This window comes from Pezoporus flaviventris, unplaced genomic scaffold, assembly GCF_033815535.1.
Source record: "Pezoporus flaviventris isolate CSIRO_AGI_PZ_B2104156 unplaced genomic scaffold, CSIRO_AGI_Pfla_v1 ptg000001l, whole genome shotgun sequence".
Lineage (NCBI taxonomy): Eukaryota > Metazoa > Chordata > Aves > Psittaciformes > Psittacidae > Pezoporus > Pezoporus flaviventris.
In genome coordinates this window covers 1-14,190 of record NW_026892549.1, presented here as the reverse complement: position 1 = coordinate 14,190, position 14,190 = coordinate 1, and the positions used below count along the sequence as shown (strand labels likewise).

The 14,190-nt window shown below is 64.4% G+C and overlaps 2 protein-coding genes across 2 annotated transcripts; both read left to right on the top strand.

The window, feature by feature from the left end:
* Positions 1–43: 43 nt before the first annotated feature.
* Positions 44–2,760, top strand: CATIP (ciliogenesis associated TTC17 interacting protein). Its single transcript, XM_061453073.1, has 10 exons — positions 44–112; positions 259–351; positions 576–788; positions 902–957; positions 1,273–1,359; positions 1,503–1,673; positions 1,835–1,959; positions 2,042–2,121; positions 2,218–2,306; positions 2,519–2,760. The coding sequence occupies exons 2-10, from the start codon at positions 276–278 to the stop codon at positions 2,741–2,743; spliced, it is 1,122 nt and encodes a 373-aa protein (XP_061309057.1). The 5' UTR covers positions 44–112; positions 259–275; the 3' UTR covers positions 2,744–2,760.
* Positions 2,761–3,574: 814 nt separating this feature from the next.
* Positions 3,575–10,293, top strand: SLC11A1 (solute carrier family 11 member 1). Its single transcript, XM_061455716.1, has 15 exons — positions 3,575–3,724; positions 4,294–4,427; positions 5,130–5,252; positions 5,586–5,705; positions 6,414–6,520; positions 6,613–6,683; positions 6,792–6,859; positions 6,994–7,149; positions 7,316–7,474; positions 7,648–7,737; positions 7,903–8,022; positions 8,491–8,640; positions 8,721–8,794; positions 9,478–9,631; positions 9,719–10,293. Exons 1-15 carry the CDS (start codon positions 3,685–3,687, stop codon positions 9,827–9,829), a joined length of 1,677 nt encoding a protein of 558 aa, XP_061311700.1. The 5' UTR covers positions 3,575–3,684; the 3' UTR covers positions 9,830–10,293.
* Positions 10,294–14,190: the final 3,897 nt, after the last annotated feature.

Sequence of the window (14,190 nt, the reverse complement as noted above, 5' to 3'; positions counted from 1 at the left end):
TATACCTATTTGGCCTTATCCCTCCGCGGCTTCTTTAAGAGGCGGGGCCAGGCCGTTGCTATAGGGACCGCTGAGGCGTCGCTGGGGAGGGCACCTGGGTCCGGCGCGGCAGGTCTGGGGCTCGGGCGGGTGTTGCGGGCTGCTATGGGGCCAGGGGCGGATGTGGGTTCCAGGAGGCCGGGGGGGTGACATGTGGGCCCTGGGGTGTGCCGCGGTCTGGGGGCACACGCTGCCCCTCAACCGGGGGTCCGGTAGCAGGAGCCCCACGGCGAAGCATGGAGCGCCCCCCGGGCTGCCTGCAGGAGACCCCAGCCCTCGCGGAGGAGAATGCCAAGTTCCTGAACCTCATCGGTGGGTGCCTACACCCCACAGCCAGTGCCCGGGGGTCCTCGGGGCAGGGTGGATGGACACACACATGCATACGGGACCGGGCTTAGGGGAGCTTGGACAGGGCAAGTGGTGAGGGGCGGGGCCCAGCCCACTCGGAGGGGAAGGGGAGACTGAGGCGGGAGGTGCCTGGGCAGGCTCCGAGCCGGGAGCGCATCCCTCGGCAGGGTGACAGTCTTTCCGGGCAGGGCCAGGGGAGCTGGACCAATGTCTGTTCACCGAAACGCTGGACGTGGTGGCGGCTGAGGCCCAGCCCAGGGACACGGCATGGGGCCAGTGGTGGGTGTCAGCCCGGTGGGCACCATACAAGCGGGAGGGTGAGCAGGTGCGGAGCTGCCTCCTGGTGCAGGCCGGGTGCCGCCGCAGGCAGGACGGGGTGCCAGCCTCCAGCAGCCTCAAAGGTAAAGTTCGGCGCAGTGTGGGGTGTCTCCCTGCATCCCAAGGGCTGGAGCATCCCCATCCCACCGGCCCCCAGGGCTGGGATGGTGGGCTGAGTGTGGTTCTGCTCTGCCAGCCTATGTGACCCCAGAGATGGAGACCCTGGAGCAGGAGGAGCAGGAGTGCCTGGAGGTGACTGGGGTGGCGGTGGCAAGTCCCCTTTCCCTGTGTCCTGCCCCCTTGTTCTGGGATGAGCACTGCAGAGATGCCCTCTTGGAAGCTTCACTCCACACAGCGTTGCTGTGGTGTCCCCTCCCCAGCTCAGACATCATCTCTGTTCTAACACCGTGGTCCGCAACCCCTACTCTGGGTGGCAGCTAGGGCAGGAAGCTTCTTACAATGCATCTGGTGCGGTATCCTGATTGAAAGGGGTGTTGGGGTGTGCCACTTCAGAGATGGGGTTCCCTGGCTCTACCCTCTGCCCTGTGCCCCCCACCCCTCCCACAGTGCAGACTGTACCCTGTACGGAGGAGGACCCACATGGTGAGCCACCAGCATGGGATGACTGTCACAAAGACCCTCCAGGAGGGAGAGGTGAGGTTGGGGGTGGAGTGTCTCTTCCCTCTGTCCCCCAGATGGGTCATATCGGGGGGGTGCACCCCCCAGGCTCCGGTGGTGCTGTGCCTGGGGACGGTGGGGCTGTGGCTGTCCCATGAGGTGGCTGGGTCTCTCTGCAGGCAGAGCCACAGTGCTGGAGCTTCATCTATAGCCGGGCCGAGCTGCGGGGGCTGCTGCCAGAGGGTGCCAGTCTCTTGCTGCTGCGGGTGCTGGCACGCCGGCGGGAGGTGCCTCCCGGCCTCGTCTTCCCGACCATCAACACCGAGGGCCACCTCTGCACCGTCAGCTACGTGAGCCGCCGTCCGGGGGAGGCCGTGGGATGGGGCTGTGATCAGGTGGGGGGGCCAGGGTGGGATGTGGGAGTGTGGTTGACAGCACCGAGGGCACGGGTTGGGCCCCCGGGAGCAGGGATGAATCCAAGATGGGGTGACCCCTGGCTGTGCCTCCGCAGTGTGCCCTGGGTGTCCAGCCGCAGGCGGTGGACTCGGCGGAGGCAGAGGTGTTTGTGATCGAGCGAGCCGTGCACGCCGGTGCGGGAGCCTCCACCGTCTGGCACAGCAGCTTCCTCCCTAGCGGGTATGGACGGGGGAGGTCCGGCCGGGGCAGCCCCAGCCCCGCGGGGACGCAGGTGGGGCGTCACTGGCTCTTCCCCTCGCAGGCGGCTGGCTCGGCTGGTGCAGGTCGGCAGCCCGATGGTGATGTGTCTGCAGGATGAGCCTGTCCCTGCTACAGAGACAGGTACTGAAGAGGCAGAGGTTCCCCAGCACAGGCAAGCCCTTGCCTGCTGCCTGGTAGCCAAATAGCGAATACCCTGCCCTGCCTTCCTGCTGCCAGGTGGAGTCAAGCCCCAGCCCCCCTTCCCAAAGCAGCCCCTGGACTGGGAGGAGGACATCCAGCTCTTCTCCTGGTTCCTGGACAGAAAGGTGAGACAGTGAGACAGGGTGACAGGGGGGCATGGGGTTGTGCCTCCCCCCAGCAGGGTCACCCCTGAGGTGCCCAGGGGTCGGGGAGAGGGGAAGCAGGGTGGCCAGCATCCTTCCCAGCACCTCCTCAAGTGTGGGAAAGGACCCAGGCATCCTGCACCCCCCACGGCGCAGCGCCGGTGCCCCTGCCCACCCCGCCCACCCCGCCGCAGGGGGAGCTGCAAGAGTACCACACTGCCTACATACAGCAGCACCCTGAGCTCCAGGTACTCCTGTCCGACTTCCTCCTGGCCCTGCTCCTGCAGCAGCCTCAAGACCCTGTCTCATTTGCCGCAGAATTCTTTGGCCACAAGGAGCCCCCCAAAACCCCTTTTACATCCTCTAGGGCTGCCAACCCCAGCCCCTCACCTTCCCACCCTGTGGCTAACATGGAATAAAGCTGCCAGCGCTGCCTGTCCAGGCTTGTTTGCTTTGGGGAAACTGAGGCACGAGGAGTGCAGGGGGTACTGAGGTGTGTGCGTGCCAGTCTCGGGAAGACCCTTGTCCCTCACCCAGCTGTTCTAGCTTTTGCCTGGGGAAGACACCTGAGGCAGACCCTGGAGAAGGTCCAGGCTCTCCTCCCTGTGCCCATCATCACATCTCCATGGGGGCAGACCCCGATGCCCACCTGTCTGTGGGACGCAGCCTGGCTGGCAGAGGACTGCCCTGAAGAAACAGCCAATACTACCCAAGCACCCATGGGTGCACCCAGAGTGCTCCCCTCTCACCTCCACAGCCACGAAGGGTTCTAGGCATGGGGTGCCCTGCTTTTGTGGGTATAGCCTGACCTTCAGTGACACTGATCACCCCATCATTGGGGTCAAGTTCCCCAACCTGTGAGTGGTGTGAGCACCCTGTGCTGCAGAGCCTGCAGCTGAGCATGCTTTTTGACCTCCTCACATGCTTGTGCAACACCGGCCTGCTTCCTCCTCTCTCCCACTCCTCCAGCCTTTCCCCTACTCCCACGGGTCAAGGCTTCCCCATGCTGTGGGACATGATTCCCTGTTCCCACAGCCACCCAAGAAGCAGGAACCCTGGCATGAGAAGGTGACACCTGAGTATGCTCCCATACCCCTGTGTGCCCCGTGTTGGGATGCATGGATATACAACAAAGGGGAAGGAAGGCACTCGGTGCACTGCTGCTGGCACAGGATAGGGGAACTGAGACCGTGCACATTCATAGCACCCAGCCCCCACCAGGCAGGGCCCTTTCCCAGCCCAGGAAAGCGGGTGGGAAGGAACACTTCCTGCTCCTCCTCCTCGGGGAGGGAGAGAGGAGGAGGGCAACTGGTGGATCCTTTAAAAGCTGGGCGCAGGCATTGCACCCAGTGTTGAGATCATGCCCGGATCAGGCCCAGCCATGGCATCGCTGGAGCCAGGTGAGCCCTATGACACTTGGGTCCCCCTGCGCCTTCTTTCCCCCCCTACAGCCCCTTCCCTCTGCCCCAGGACCCCTTGTTCTGTCCCCACCCCACAGTGGGCACCATTTCCTTGAAGCCTGTCCTGGCTTCCCCATATGCCCATCCTCTGTTCCTCCACACCCATCTGTGATTCACCCACACTCCCAGAAAATGGGGGCCGGAGGGGGGGCTGGTACCAGTACCAGCCTCTTGTCCCCACTTCATGCCCACCCAGCAGCAGAACACAGAGCATGGTCCCCTTCTGTCCCTCCTGCCCAGAAATGCACTTGGCTTTTGAGCTGGTGAAGATGGGTCTGGGATCAGGAACTTTTAGGGACCCATGAGCTGGAGGCAGCATCTGACAGCTGCTGACCCTATAGCCACCCTCACAGCTGCCCTGTAAAAATGGGGTTCATGCCTTATGGGGCTCCCTGGGCAGGGGCAGGTGGGACCAAGGGGCTGCTAGCCAGGTAGGCTGCCACTCTTGCCCCTGTGGTGGGCTGCTACCTCTCCTCCTTCTCTTCCTCACTCCCCACCTCTCCTCTCAGGCCTCACGGGGTCCCTGAACCAGGGTCAAGCCCAGACTTATGGCACCAGCAGGAGCCTGGTGGCCCCACAGCACCCTGGCACCCTGGACCAGACCTACCTGGATGAACGCATCAGCATCCCCAAGGGTGGTGGGGTAGGTGTTGCTAGGCTGGCACCTCCATCTGAGTGTAGGCAGAGACTGAGCAAGGAGCTGGGACAGCAGGGAGCTGGAGGTGGGGAGGCAGAGGGAATGGGAGACATACCTAGGACGTGCCCCGGGGACCTCAGTGTCCCCAGACGGTACTCAGGCAAATCACAGCCCCAGGGTGAACATTCCCACACTTAAAGGTTTCCAGATTGGGAAACTGAGGCAAGGAGTGAGGTGCTACCCAGCTGTAGGCATCACCCCGTTGCTCACACACCACCCGTGCCCAGCCCAGTGAGGGTGTCTGTGTCACACCAGCCCTCCCCAACCCCATCCGGTCCTGGGGGATGAAAGGGAGAAGGGGAAGAATCGGGGTTTTCTCTGCCAGGAAGGATAGTGAAAGCAGGGCTTGGCAGCAGGATCCCATGAGGTGCAATAAACGGTGCCTGACAGCCCAGAAACCCCCTGCACATCACTGTCCAACCTGCCCCTGGCTGGGGATCTTGCTGTCCCCCTGGCACTGCTGCTAACAGAGAGGGGCTGGGGCTGGCAGGTCCCTCCCCAGAGCAGAAGAAACATCCCGTGTGCGAAATGCACCCGTGCAGGCAGCACCGGGCTTCCTAGCACCGCGCTGAAGGGGACCGGGAGTGCAATTGGGAAACGCTGGTTTCAAACGGGAACTCTTTGCTCTGATCTGCTGCCTCTTCCCAGGCCGGTTTCAGCTTTAGGAAACTCTGGGCTTTCACCGGTCCTGGCTTCCTCATGAGCATCGCCTACCTGGACCCGGGCAACGTGGAGTCAGACCTGCAGTGCGGGGCTGTGGCGGGGTTCAAGGTGAGCCCTGGGCCTCCCCGGCCCTGGCTCAGGAAGCAGCCAGGGCTTTCACAACTTTTCCTGTGCCAACGGCCACCCAGCCCCATGGCAAGCCCCATGGCTTCCCCTGCATGGGAAGTGGGAACGGGGGGGGGGGGGGAGGGTGGGGGGGCCTTGGCCCAGGCGGAGGGCACCCAGGGGTGTGAGGGGGCAACTCCTCTGCCTGGGGACCACCTCCAGCTCCTCTGGGCTCCTCTTCCCGTGTCCCTGGGCTGGCTGGTCCTTGCTGGGAGCCCCGGGTGGCCACATCCCACCCAGTACCCAGCTCCTGCTGCCTCCCTCCTGCCCCCCCAGCTGCTGTGGGTGCTGCTGTGGGCCACCATCCTGGGGCTGCTGTGCCAGCGCCTGGCCATCCGGCTGGGAGTGGTGACTGGGAAGGACCTGGGTGAGATCTGCTACCTCTATTACCCCAAGGTGAGCACCACAGGGAGCCCTTCTGGGGTCATCGCCTTGGGGGATCCCACTCTCAGGCTGGTGATGATCCTGGCAGGGCCTCACCTCTCCCAGGGACTCTCCAAAGCTCTTCCAGCTCCAGTGCCCCCTATCTAGCACCCACACAGCTCTGCAGCACGGGGAGGGGCGAGGAGGGGGAAGCAGCTCCCACGGTGTCCTGGTCCAATGTGGGGACACACAAGCGCGTCCCCCGGGGGGTGAGCCCTGGTGTTGCGGCAGCAACGCGCAGCAGGGACGCAGGGCGAGCCTGGGCATGCTGGTGCAGGAGGTTGGAGGGGCTCGGGCAGGTGTCATAGGCCAAAGGAGGTGGGGAGCTAGGGATCCCATCTAGGTGGCAGGATCCTGGTGGGGGGAAACGAGTGACGAGATGATGGCTGAGTGACAAGTCCCCAGAAGAAGGGCTGGATACATCCCTCTGCCCTGTCTGGACACGGTGTCCAGACAGCTGAGTCCTATCCTCAGCTCCCACTGGGGCAAGGATGGGGAGGGGGTGCAGGCTGTGATTGAGGATCCATCTTGCACCCTAAGATTGTGTCATGGAAGAGGCTGCTGCTTTGGGTGGCCTGCCAGAGCCTGGGAACAGGGGTCTCCACCCTGGATGTTGTGCCAGCTTGCCCAGGGCCAAGCCTTGCTGTGGGCTCAAGCACCTCAATGCCCTGGTCCCCCCAGGTGCCCCGTGTACTGCTGTGGCTCATGATCGAGATTGCCATCATCGGCTCTGACATGCAGGAGGTGATCGGAACAGCCATCGCCTTCAGCCTGCTCTCAGCCGGCCGGTGAGCTGTCCCATGGGGAACCCCCAGCCTCTCCTGTGGTCCCACTCCACTGAGGAGCATGTGTCTAACAGGCTACCCTTGCCATCCCACAGCATCCCCCTCTGGGGTGGGGTCCTCATCACCATCGTGGACACCCTCTTCTTCCTCTTCCTCGACAAGTACGGTGGGTGCCGGGCAGGGGGGATGAGGGGATGCTCACTCACGCAGCCCTGGTGCCCATGTGGCACTGGTGTGCCTGGCTCTGTCCCACCACATCTCTCAACCCCTCTAGGGCTCCGCAAACTGGAGGCTTTCTTTGGCCTCCTCATCACCATCATGGCCCTGACTTTTGGCTACGAGGTGAAAGGGGGAGCTGGGGACACCCCTTTCCCTGCAGGGCGCTGGCAGGGGACCCCTGTGGTGCATCCCCACTGGCACTGACCCGCAGTGGTGGTAGGGGGCAGCTCACAGTGCTCCTTCCCACTGGTCCCCAGTACGTGATGGTGAGGCCAGGGCAGGTGGAGGTCCTGAAAGGCATTTTCCTGCCCTACTGCCCGGGCTGCGGGCGAGAGGAGCTGCTCCAGGCTGTGGGCATCGTTGGTGCCATCATTATGCCCCATAACATCTTCCTCCACTCCTCCCTGGTCAAGGTGAGACTAAGGCACTGCAATGGGCACTACCATGGGCACTGCCACCCAGGGTGTCTCAGGGGACACTTGGTGGGGACCAGCTGATCCTGGCTTGTCCAGGACATCCCCATCCAGGACACGGATGCTCACCTGACCCTGTGGCACCCACGTCACCTACCGTACCCAGACACGGGACATCGACCGGTCCAAGAAGGAGGCAGTGCAAGAGGCCAACATGTATTTCCTGACTGAATCCTGTCTGGCGCTCTTCATCTCCTTTCTTATCAACCTCTTTGTCATGGCTGTTTTTGGTGAGGCTTTCTACCACCAGCGGAACGAGGATGTGGTGAGTGTCCACCACAGGGAGGTGTTTGCTTTGCCAGGCTGTGTAAACAGGCAGGGTGAGCATCCCTTGAAAAATGGGTGTCCTCATCCCCTGAGACACGGTATACGAGAGGCCCTGTGTCTGTGGGGGCTACCGGGTGGCCATCATGCTTGTACCCACTGTGTGCATTGCAGCACAACAAGTGCATCAACAGCAGCGTCAGCCACTACGCCAGCATCTTCCCCACCAACAACGAGACGGTCTCTGTGGATATCTACCAAGGGGTGAGTGGCTCCAGGCTGTACCCCATGGGCATCCATACCCATCTGGGGGACACAGTGCTTCCCTGGGGCTGGGGGCTGCAGTGACCCTGCTGGAAGGCTGGGAGCTGATTGGGGTGCCTGGGGTGGGGGACGCCTTGGGGTCCCCATGGGACTTTTCCCATACAGGGCGTCATCCTGGGCTGCTATTTTGGGGCAGTGGCACTGTACATCTGGGCCATTGGGATCCTGGCGGCGGGACAGAGCTCCACCATGACCGGGACCTATGCAGGGCAGTTCGTCATGGAGGTGAGGGATGGGGTGCTCGGATGCTGGCCCTTGGAACACGGGGAGCAGCTAGGGGGGACCACGAGCTATTTGGCAGAGGGAATTACCCTCCATTCCTGAAAGGAGCTGAGCATGGAGCACTGCCCACCCAGGGGGTGGCAGCTTGCTGGTACCAAGGTCCCCAGGAGAGGTAGGATAGGGACAGTGCCCGCCCATTGCCGCGGCATGGCTACCCCCGGCCCCTGTGACACCCTCCCAGAGGCACCCTGTGGGTGCCCCACACATTTCCTCAATGAGATCTTTCGCTTAATGAGCTGGAGCTGACATCTAGCGGGGCCCAGCAGCTCTGCACGGGCCCGCTCGGCGCCTTGGCACGGGCGAGGGAGCGATGGTCACCACGTTCCTCCGAGCAAGGGTTCGGGGGAGCGCACTGGCCTGGTGCCCCAGGCATGGTGAGAGGTGAGGGCGCAGCTTTCGCCATGTCCCCAGGGCTTCCTGCAGCTCCGCTGGTCCCGCTTCACCCGAGTGCTCTTCACCCGCTCCTTCGCCATCCTGCCCACTGTCTTTGTGGCCGCCTTCAGGGATGTCAGCCACCTCACGGGCATGAATGACCTGCTCAACGTCCTGCAGAGCATCCTGGTAAGGGCGGGGGGGGCATCACCTGCCCCCCAACACCCCAGCCTGGTGGTTGTGTCCCCCTCACCTCTCTCTCCTTCCAGCTGCCCTTTGCTGTTCTGCCCGTCCTCACCTTCACCAGCCTGCGCCCGCTCATGCAGGACTTCACCAATGGCCTGTGAGTGCCATGCCAGGGGGAGGCACGGAGTAGGGGGTTCCAGCTGCAGGCACCCTCCCTTTGGCCCATCCTTGCCCTCCAAACCATGCCATGGGGGCAAGTTGCTGTATGGGCATTAGGGGAGGATGCTCATTCCCACCGGCCCAGGGCAACCAGAGCAGGTATCAGATATTAGGAAAATTAGATCCTAATTAGATATCAGGAAAAAATCTTCACTGTGTGGGTAGTGACAGAGTGGCACAGGTTGCCCAGAGAAGTTGTGGCTGCCCCATCCCTGGCAGTATTCAGGACCAGCCTGGACAGGGCTTGGAGCAACCTGGTCTAGTGGAAGGTGTGGGCATGGGGGTTAGAAGTAGATGATCTTTAAGGTTGCTACCAACCTAAACCATTCTATGACAGACCCCATAACTGACCCCTCCATCCTCACCCCAATTCCATGTCCAGCCCCCTTGGGCATTCCTGGGTACTTAGCATCCCTCTGGCACTGCCATCCCTGCATTTGGAGGGTGGACAAAGCCCATGCCCGGAGCCCCATCACAGGGATGTAGTATGGCTGTGGGGAGCAGAGATGGCCCATTTGGGGTCTTGCTTACCTACGAACTCAGGTCTCTCAGACTGCTGTGCCTGGTGGCACACGGGGTGGGTGCTCTGCCCCTGTGCTGATGCTCACTCCCTGCCCACAGCCCAGGGAAGGTGCTGATGACTCTCATCACTGGGCTGGTCTGTGCCATCAATGTCTACTTCGTGGTGGACTTTCTGCCCACGCTGCAGGGCCTGGGCTACTACATCCCCCTGAGCCTGCTGTTGGTCGCCTACGTGGTCTTCATCACCTACCTGGTAGGGCTGGAACCGTGGGAAGGGGCAGCCGGGTGGGGAACAGCATCCCCGTGGGTGCCCACAGACCTGCCCTTTTTGCACCCCCAGATCTGGACATGCAGCGTCGCACACGGAGCCCGGTTCCTGGCAGGGGGCCATCATGACCGGTTCAGCTTTGGCGTCTCCCTCGACTCACGGGCGCTGGCAGGGACCCAGTGACAGACCCCGATCCCACCTGCCTCCCCAGCACAGTCCCCCCACACTGATTTGATGCCACACCAAGCCCCCGGTTGATGTTCTGGCCGGACACGAACCCATCAAGGAACTGGTTTAACAGCCGGGCAACCCTTCCCCCAAGTTTTTAGACTCCCCCTGCTCCCACCCCAATTCAGGGTTGCTGGTCCAAGCTGGATGCGGGATGGGAAGGGTGCAGTGGGAAGCGCCCCCAGCCCTTGGAACAGAGGCTTCCGCGAATGAGCCGCCCCTTCTCATTAGTGCCGGGAACCGCCGGCCCCAGGGACCGCTAATTACCGCCCGGGACCGCTAATTACCGCCCGGGACCGCTAATCGCCTCCCAGGACCGCTAATCACCGCCCGGCACCGCTAACCAACCCTCACGGCCGGCAGGGCCAGACCCGGGGAGCCGAGGCCTCCAGTCCCACTGCCCAGTACCGGCCGCAGCCGCGGACCGGAGCCCCACCGGGGGGTCCTAAACTCGGGAGGGGCGGCTGATAAACGGCGTGCTTGTGACCTGCCCTCAGCCTCTCTGCTGCTGCGCGCCTGGAGCAGAGAAGGGAGGGGACCACAACGCCCCCCCCCCCCCCCCCCCAATAGTCCGGGTCTTGTGCTTTACCCAGTGCTGGGGAGTGCATAGACCGGGGCGCGGGAGCTCAGCACCAGCTCCCTGCATTCCCCCGAGGGCAGCGGGAAGGTGGGGGCGCCTCTCCGTGCCCTCCCCGCCCCGGATGCCCCGTTTCCCGCCTGCCGGCACCGCCGGATGCAGATGCGGGGCCGCTCGGGTCCCCCTCCGGGGGGCGGCCGGCCGTACCCCCCTTCACTTCCCTCGGCCCCAGGCTCCGGGGGGGGGGGGGGGTCCGCCGCGCTTCGCCCCCCGCCGCGGCCCGCACTTGCGAGACGCTCCCTGACTGTTTCAAGGCTCCCCCTCTCCCCAGCCGTTCCCCCCCCCCCCAATCCCCGCTTCCCAAACCACCCCGGCCAGGAGGTGGAGGGGGGAATTAGGAGGGCTGGACCCCCCCTCTCCCGCCCTGAGCCCCCCCCACCCCTGGAAGGGGACACCCCCCCTCCCGGGGGCCACGCTTGTTTATGTGAAGAATTTCCCCTTCCTTAAAAGGGCGATGCCGGCAGGGTGGGGCGGTGCCTCCCCCCGCCTCCGCGTTGGTCCGGCCTCGGGCTGCTTGAAGGAGGAGCCGGAGCGGTGGGGCCCACTGAGAGGCGGGAGTCGTGTGTCCCGTCCCGTGTCCGTCCGTCCGTTCTCCCCCCCCCCCCATCCAGCACAGCCGTCCCCGGGCGTGGCGAGCAGGAGCATGGGGACCCCGGTGCATGTGCCCGGGGCTGTAGGACCGGGAGGGCGAGGGACGGGAGCTGAAGAGCGCAGGGACCAGCCCCACGGCGCGGCTGAGGGTCTGGAGATGTCCTCAGGGCTGTTGCGGGGATCGCATTTCTCCACCCGGGACCCCCAACCCGGGGTCCCTCAGTGCAGGTCCCGGTACTTTCCGGTGCTCACAGCCTACGTGTCTGTTTGCTTATTCTGCAGCTCCTGAACGAGGACAACGTTGCCCTAAGTTCCTCAGCTGCCTGATGTGCTTCTGCGCAGGCAGCAAAACGGAGCGATGCTGCAACCACTGCCGGAGGCGTCGAGCCTGGAGACTTCGCTAATTGCGTTAATTAGAGGCCAGGCAGGGTCTGGTTGAACTGGGGTTGGTGCCTGTACGTTGCTGATCGCTCAGGGAAGAAAAGGATTCTGCCAGAGGAACATCGGTCCTGGAAGGGAGAATGTGTGGTCTCCACTGGTGTTCCCATGGTGAGCAGCATCCCTGACACCCGGGGGAGCCCGCTGGGATGAGGCCCGTGTCCTGCCCGGCTTCACCAGGGCTGAAGGAGCCGCCCACGTCAGCCCAGAAGAGAGTGGGGGAATCACAGTCTTTTCCATCCTCTTTCTCCTACGTGGTCGGGCGCAGCGCTGGCCTGGACAGCGGAAGCGGCTCCCCTCTGCCTGGCACTGTTTATGGGGCAGGGAATCCAAGGCCCGGCCTCTCACTAGAGCAGGTGGCAGCGGTGGCAGGATGGGCCCTCCCTGGTTGTCTCGGGGTGCGAGGGGGTCCTGCAGAGCCTGGAGCATGGGAGCTACAGGTGTGAACCTACTTCTGCTTCCACCGCCTGCCTGGTCCTGCAGCATCCCAATTGCTGATGCCAGTAACATTACCCAGCGGGGTCACCTGTAGGTTACGTGTTGTGCCCCAAGCTGTCAGGGGGACAGGTCCTGTGTCCGAGGGGCTGCTCCCACAGCACGGAGAGATACCCTGATCCCGCCCCCAGACCGGAAGGGACGATTTCAGCTCCCGAAGTTCCCAAAACCGCATCTGGGACAGGGGGAGAGGCTCCAGACAAGCTCAGACGAGAAATTTACAGACTGCTTTCCCCCACCTCTTCCTTCCCACGGGCAGCGCTGATAGAGGGAACAGCACCTCCTGCCACCGAGGTGGTGAGGGACAGGGTGACCGGGACCGGCTGGAAACCTCCCTCCCGGGTGCCTGCGGGCAACGGGGAGCAAGGTGCGGGGAAAGGGGCTGGGGAATGCCAGCACATGGGGCACTGGGGGGGACGACACAAGATTCTCCTGAGAAGATTGTTGCATTCTTAAGCTCTCGCTAAAAGCTGCTCGTCGGGAGCCACCTGGAAAGAGACCCGCTTGCCCCGAAGGCGGGAAGGGAGGCTCTGCAGGAGAAAATACCTATATCGATGATAAATCTGTATTAATTCACCGAATAACTGGCGAATTGCAAGAAAAACGCAGACTGTTACTGTTGCAGCCCCACGGCACCTGCAGCCTTCACACTCTCCTGGCAATGGGGAATGAGCCCTGCGGGTGGGGGATGGGGACCGCCGGGTCCAGGGGTCTCTAGTCCAGGGGATACCCAAGCATGCGGGGGGGGCTGGCTGCTGCGGAGGGGGGATGACCCCCTTTTCATTACCCCGGAGTGTGGGTACATGGCAGGAACCCCCCTTCGACCACCGCAGAGCAAGGGAGGGGTCCTTCCCCTCCAAACCGCGTCCCCTGGTGGTGGGGCGGCTGCGGAGAGGCGGAGGTGGGAGGAGGAGGCAGGCGGCCCCCCCCCTCTGCGTTGCCCTTTTAAGGGGTTCCTTGAAACCGCGCCCGGGTTCCATGTTTGCGGCCCCAGCCCGGGCGGAGGAAACTCCATGTTGTAACAAAGTTTCCTCCGCGGCGCCGCTCCCGCGCCCGTCGCCCCGCGCCGCCGCCGGACCCCGCCCCGCCTCCCCCCCCCCGGGGGGCCGCGCCGGGGGGGGCCGCCCCCTCCCACCCCCCCTCCCCGTCGCCCATGGAGCACCAGTCCATCATCGCCCAGGTTAGCAGGGAGGAGGGGAGCGCCCCGCTGCAGGAGAAAGGTAACGCGGGGGAGGGGGGGTTATCCCTGCCCCCACGGTGCGGGGAGGTCGGGGGAGGTCCCCGGGGTCTCCGGTACCGGGAGGGGGACCTGCTCCCGGTGGGTGTGATGAGCTGCGGGCAGCCTCAGCCGGCCCCCGCGCGTCCCGCTGCCACAGCGCTGGAAGGGGGATGCGCGGGGGGGCTGGGGCGCGGGGTTGTCCGTACCGCTTCCCCCCGCCCCGAATCCCGTCGGTGACGCCGGGGTATTCGGGGCGCTGCTCAGGCCCCGGCGCTCTGTGTTTCTGCGCGGTTTCCTCCAGAGCCGGACGGACGGACGGGGGGGTGTTGCACGCAGCGCCAGTGGGGATACTGAAGCAGGCAGGGAGCCGAGCACCGGGCACCCGCTACAGATCGACGTCCCCCTTCTCCTGCGCGCCCTCCGCCCGGCGCAGGGGGGTTGGTGGGGAGCGCTGCCCGTCCTGCTGCCCGCCCGCCTGGGGAGCTGGCAGGGCCGGGGCTGGGGGAGAAAGCGGTGGAACGGACCCCGACCCCATCGGGGAGCTCCCTGCCATGGGGCGCCCTACAGGCCAGCCGGGGCCCTGAGGGGGCAGAACCAGGGGGACCTGCAGCTCCCGGCCCGGGCTGTCTGCAGGATCCAGCCCGCGGGGTCGGTAGGGAAGGGGCTGGAGCCGCCGCGCTGCCCGCTGAGCCCAGGGCTGGCGGGAGCTGCCTCTCTGCCTCAGTTTCCCCTTGATCCGCCAATGGGGGCTGCGGGAACGGCGCCCAGGGGCGGGCACTTCGCCCTGATTGGTTTCTGACCTCAGGTACGCTCGACTTGGCCAATGAGGAATGGAGGCAGGCTGGGGGCGGGAAACAAAGCGGCTGTAAGCCCCGCCTCCCGCGGCTAGGCCTCGCCCCCCCCCCCCCCCCCCCCCCCCCTCGGACCCCCCCCACC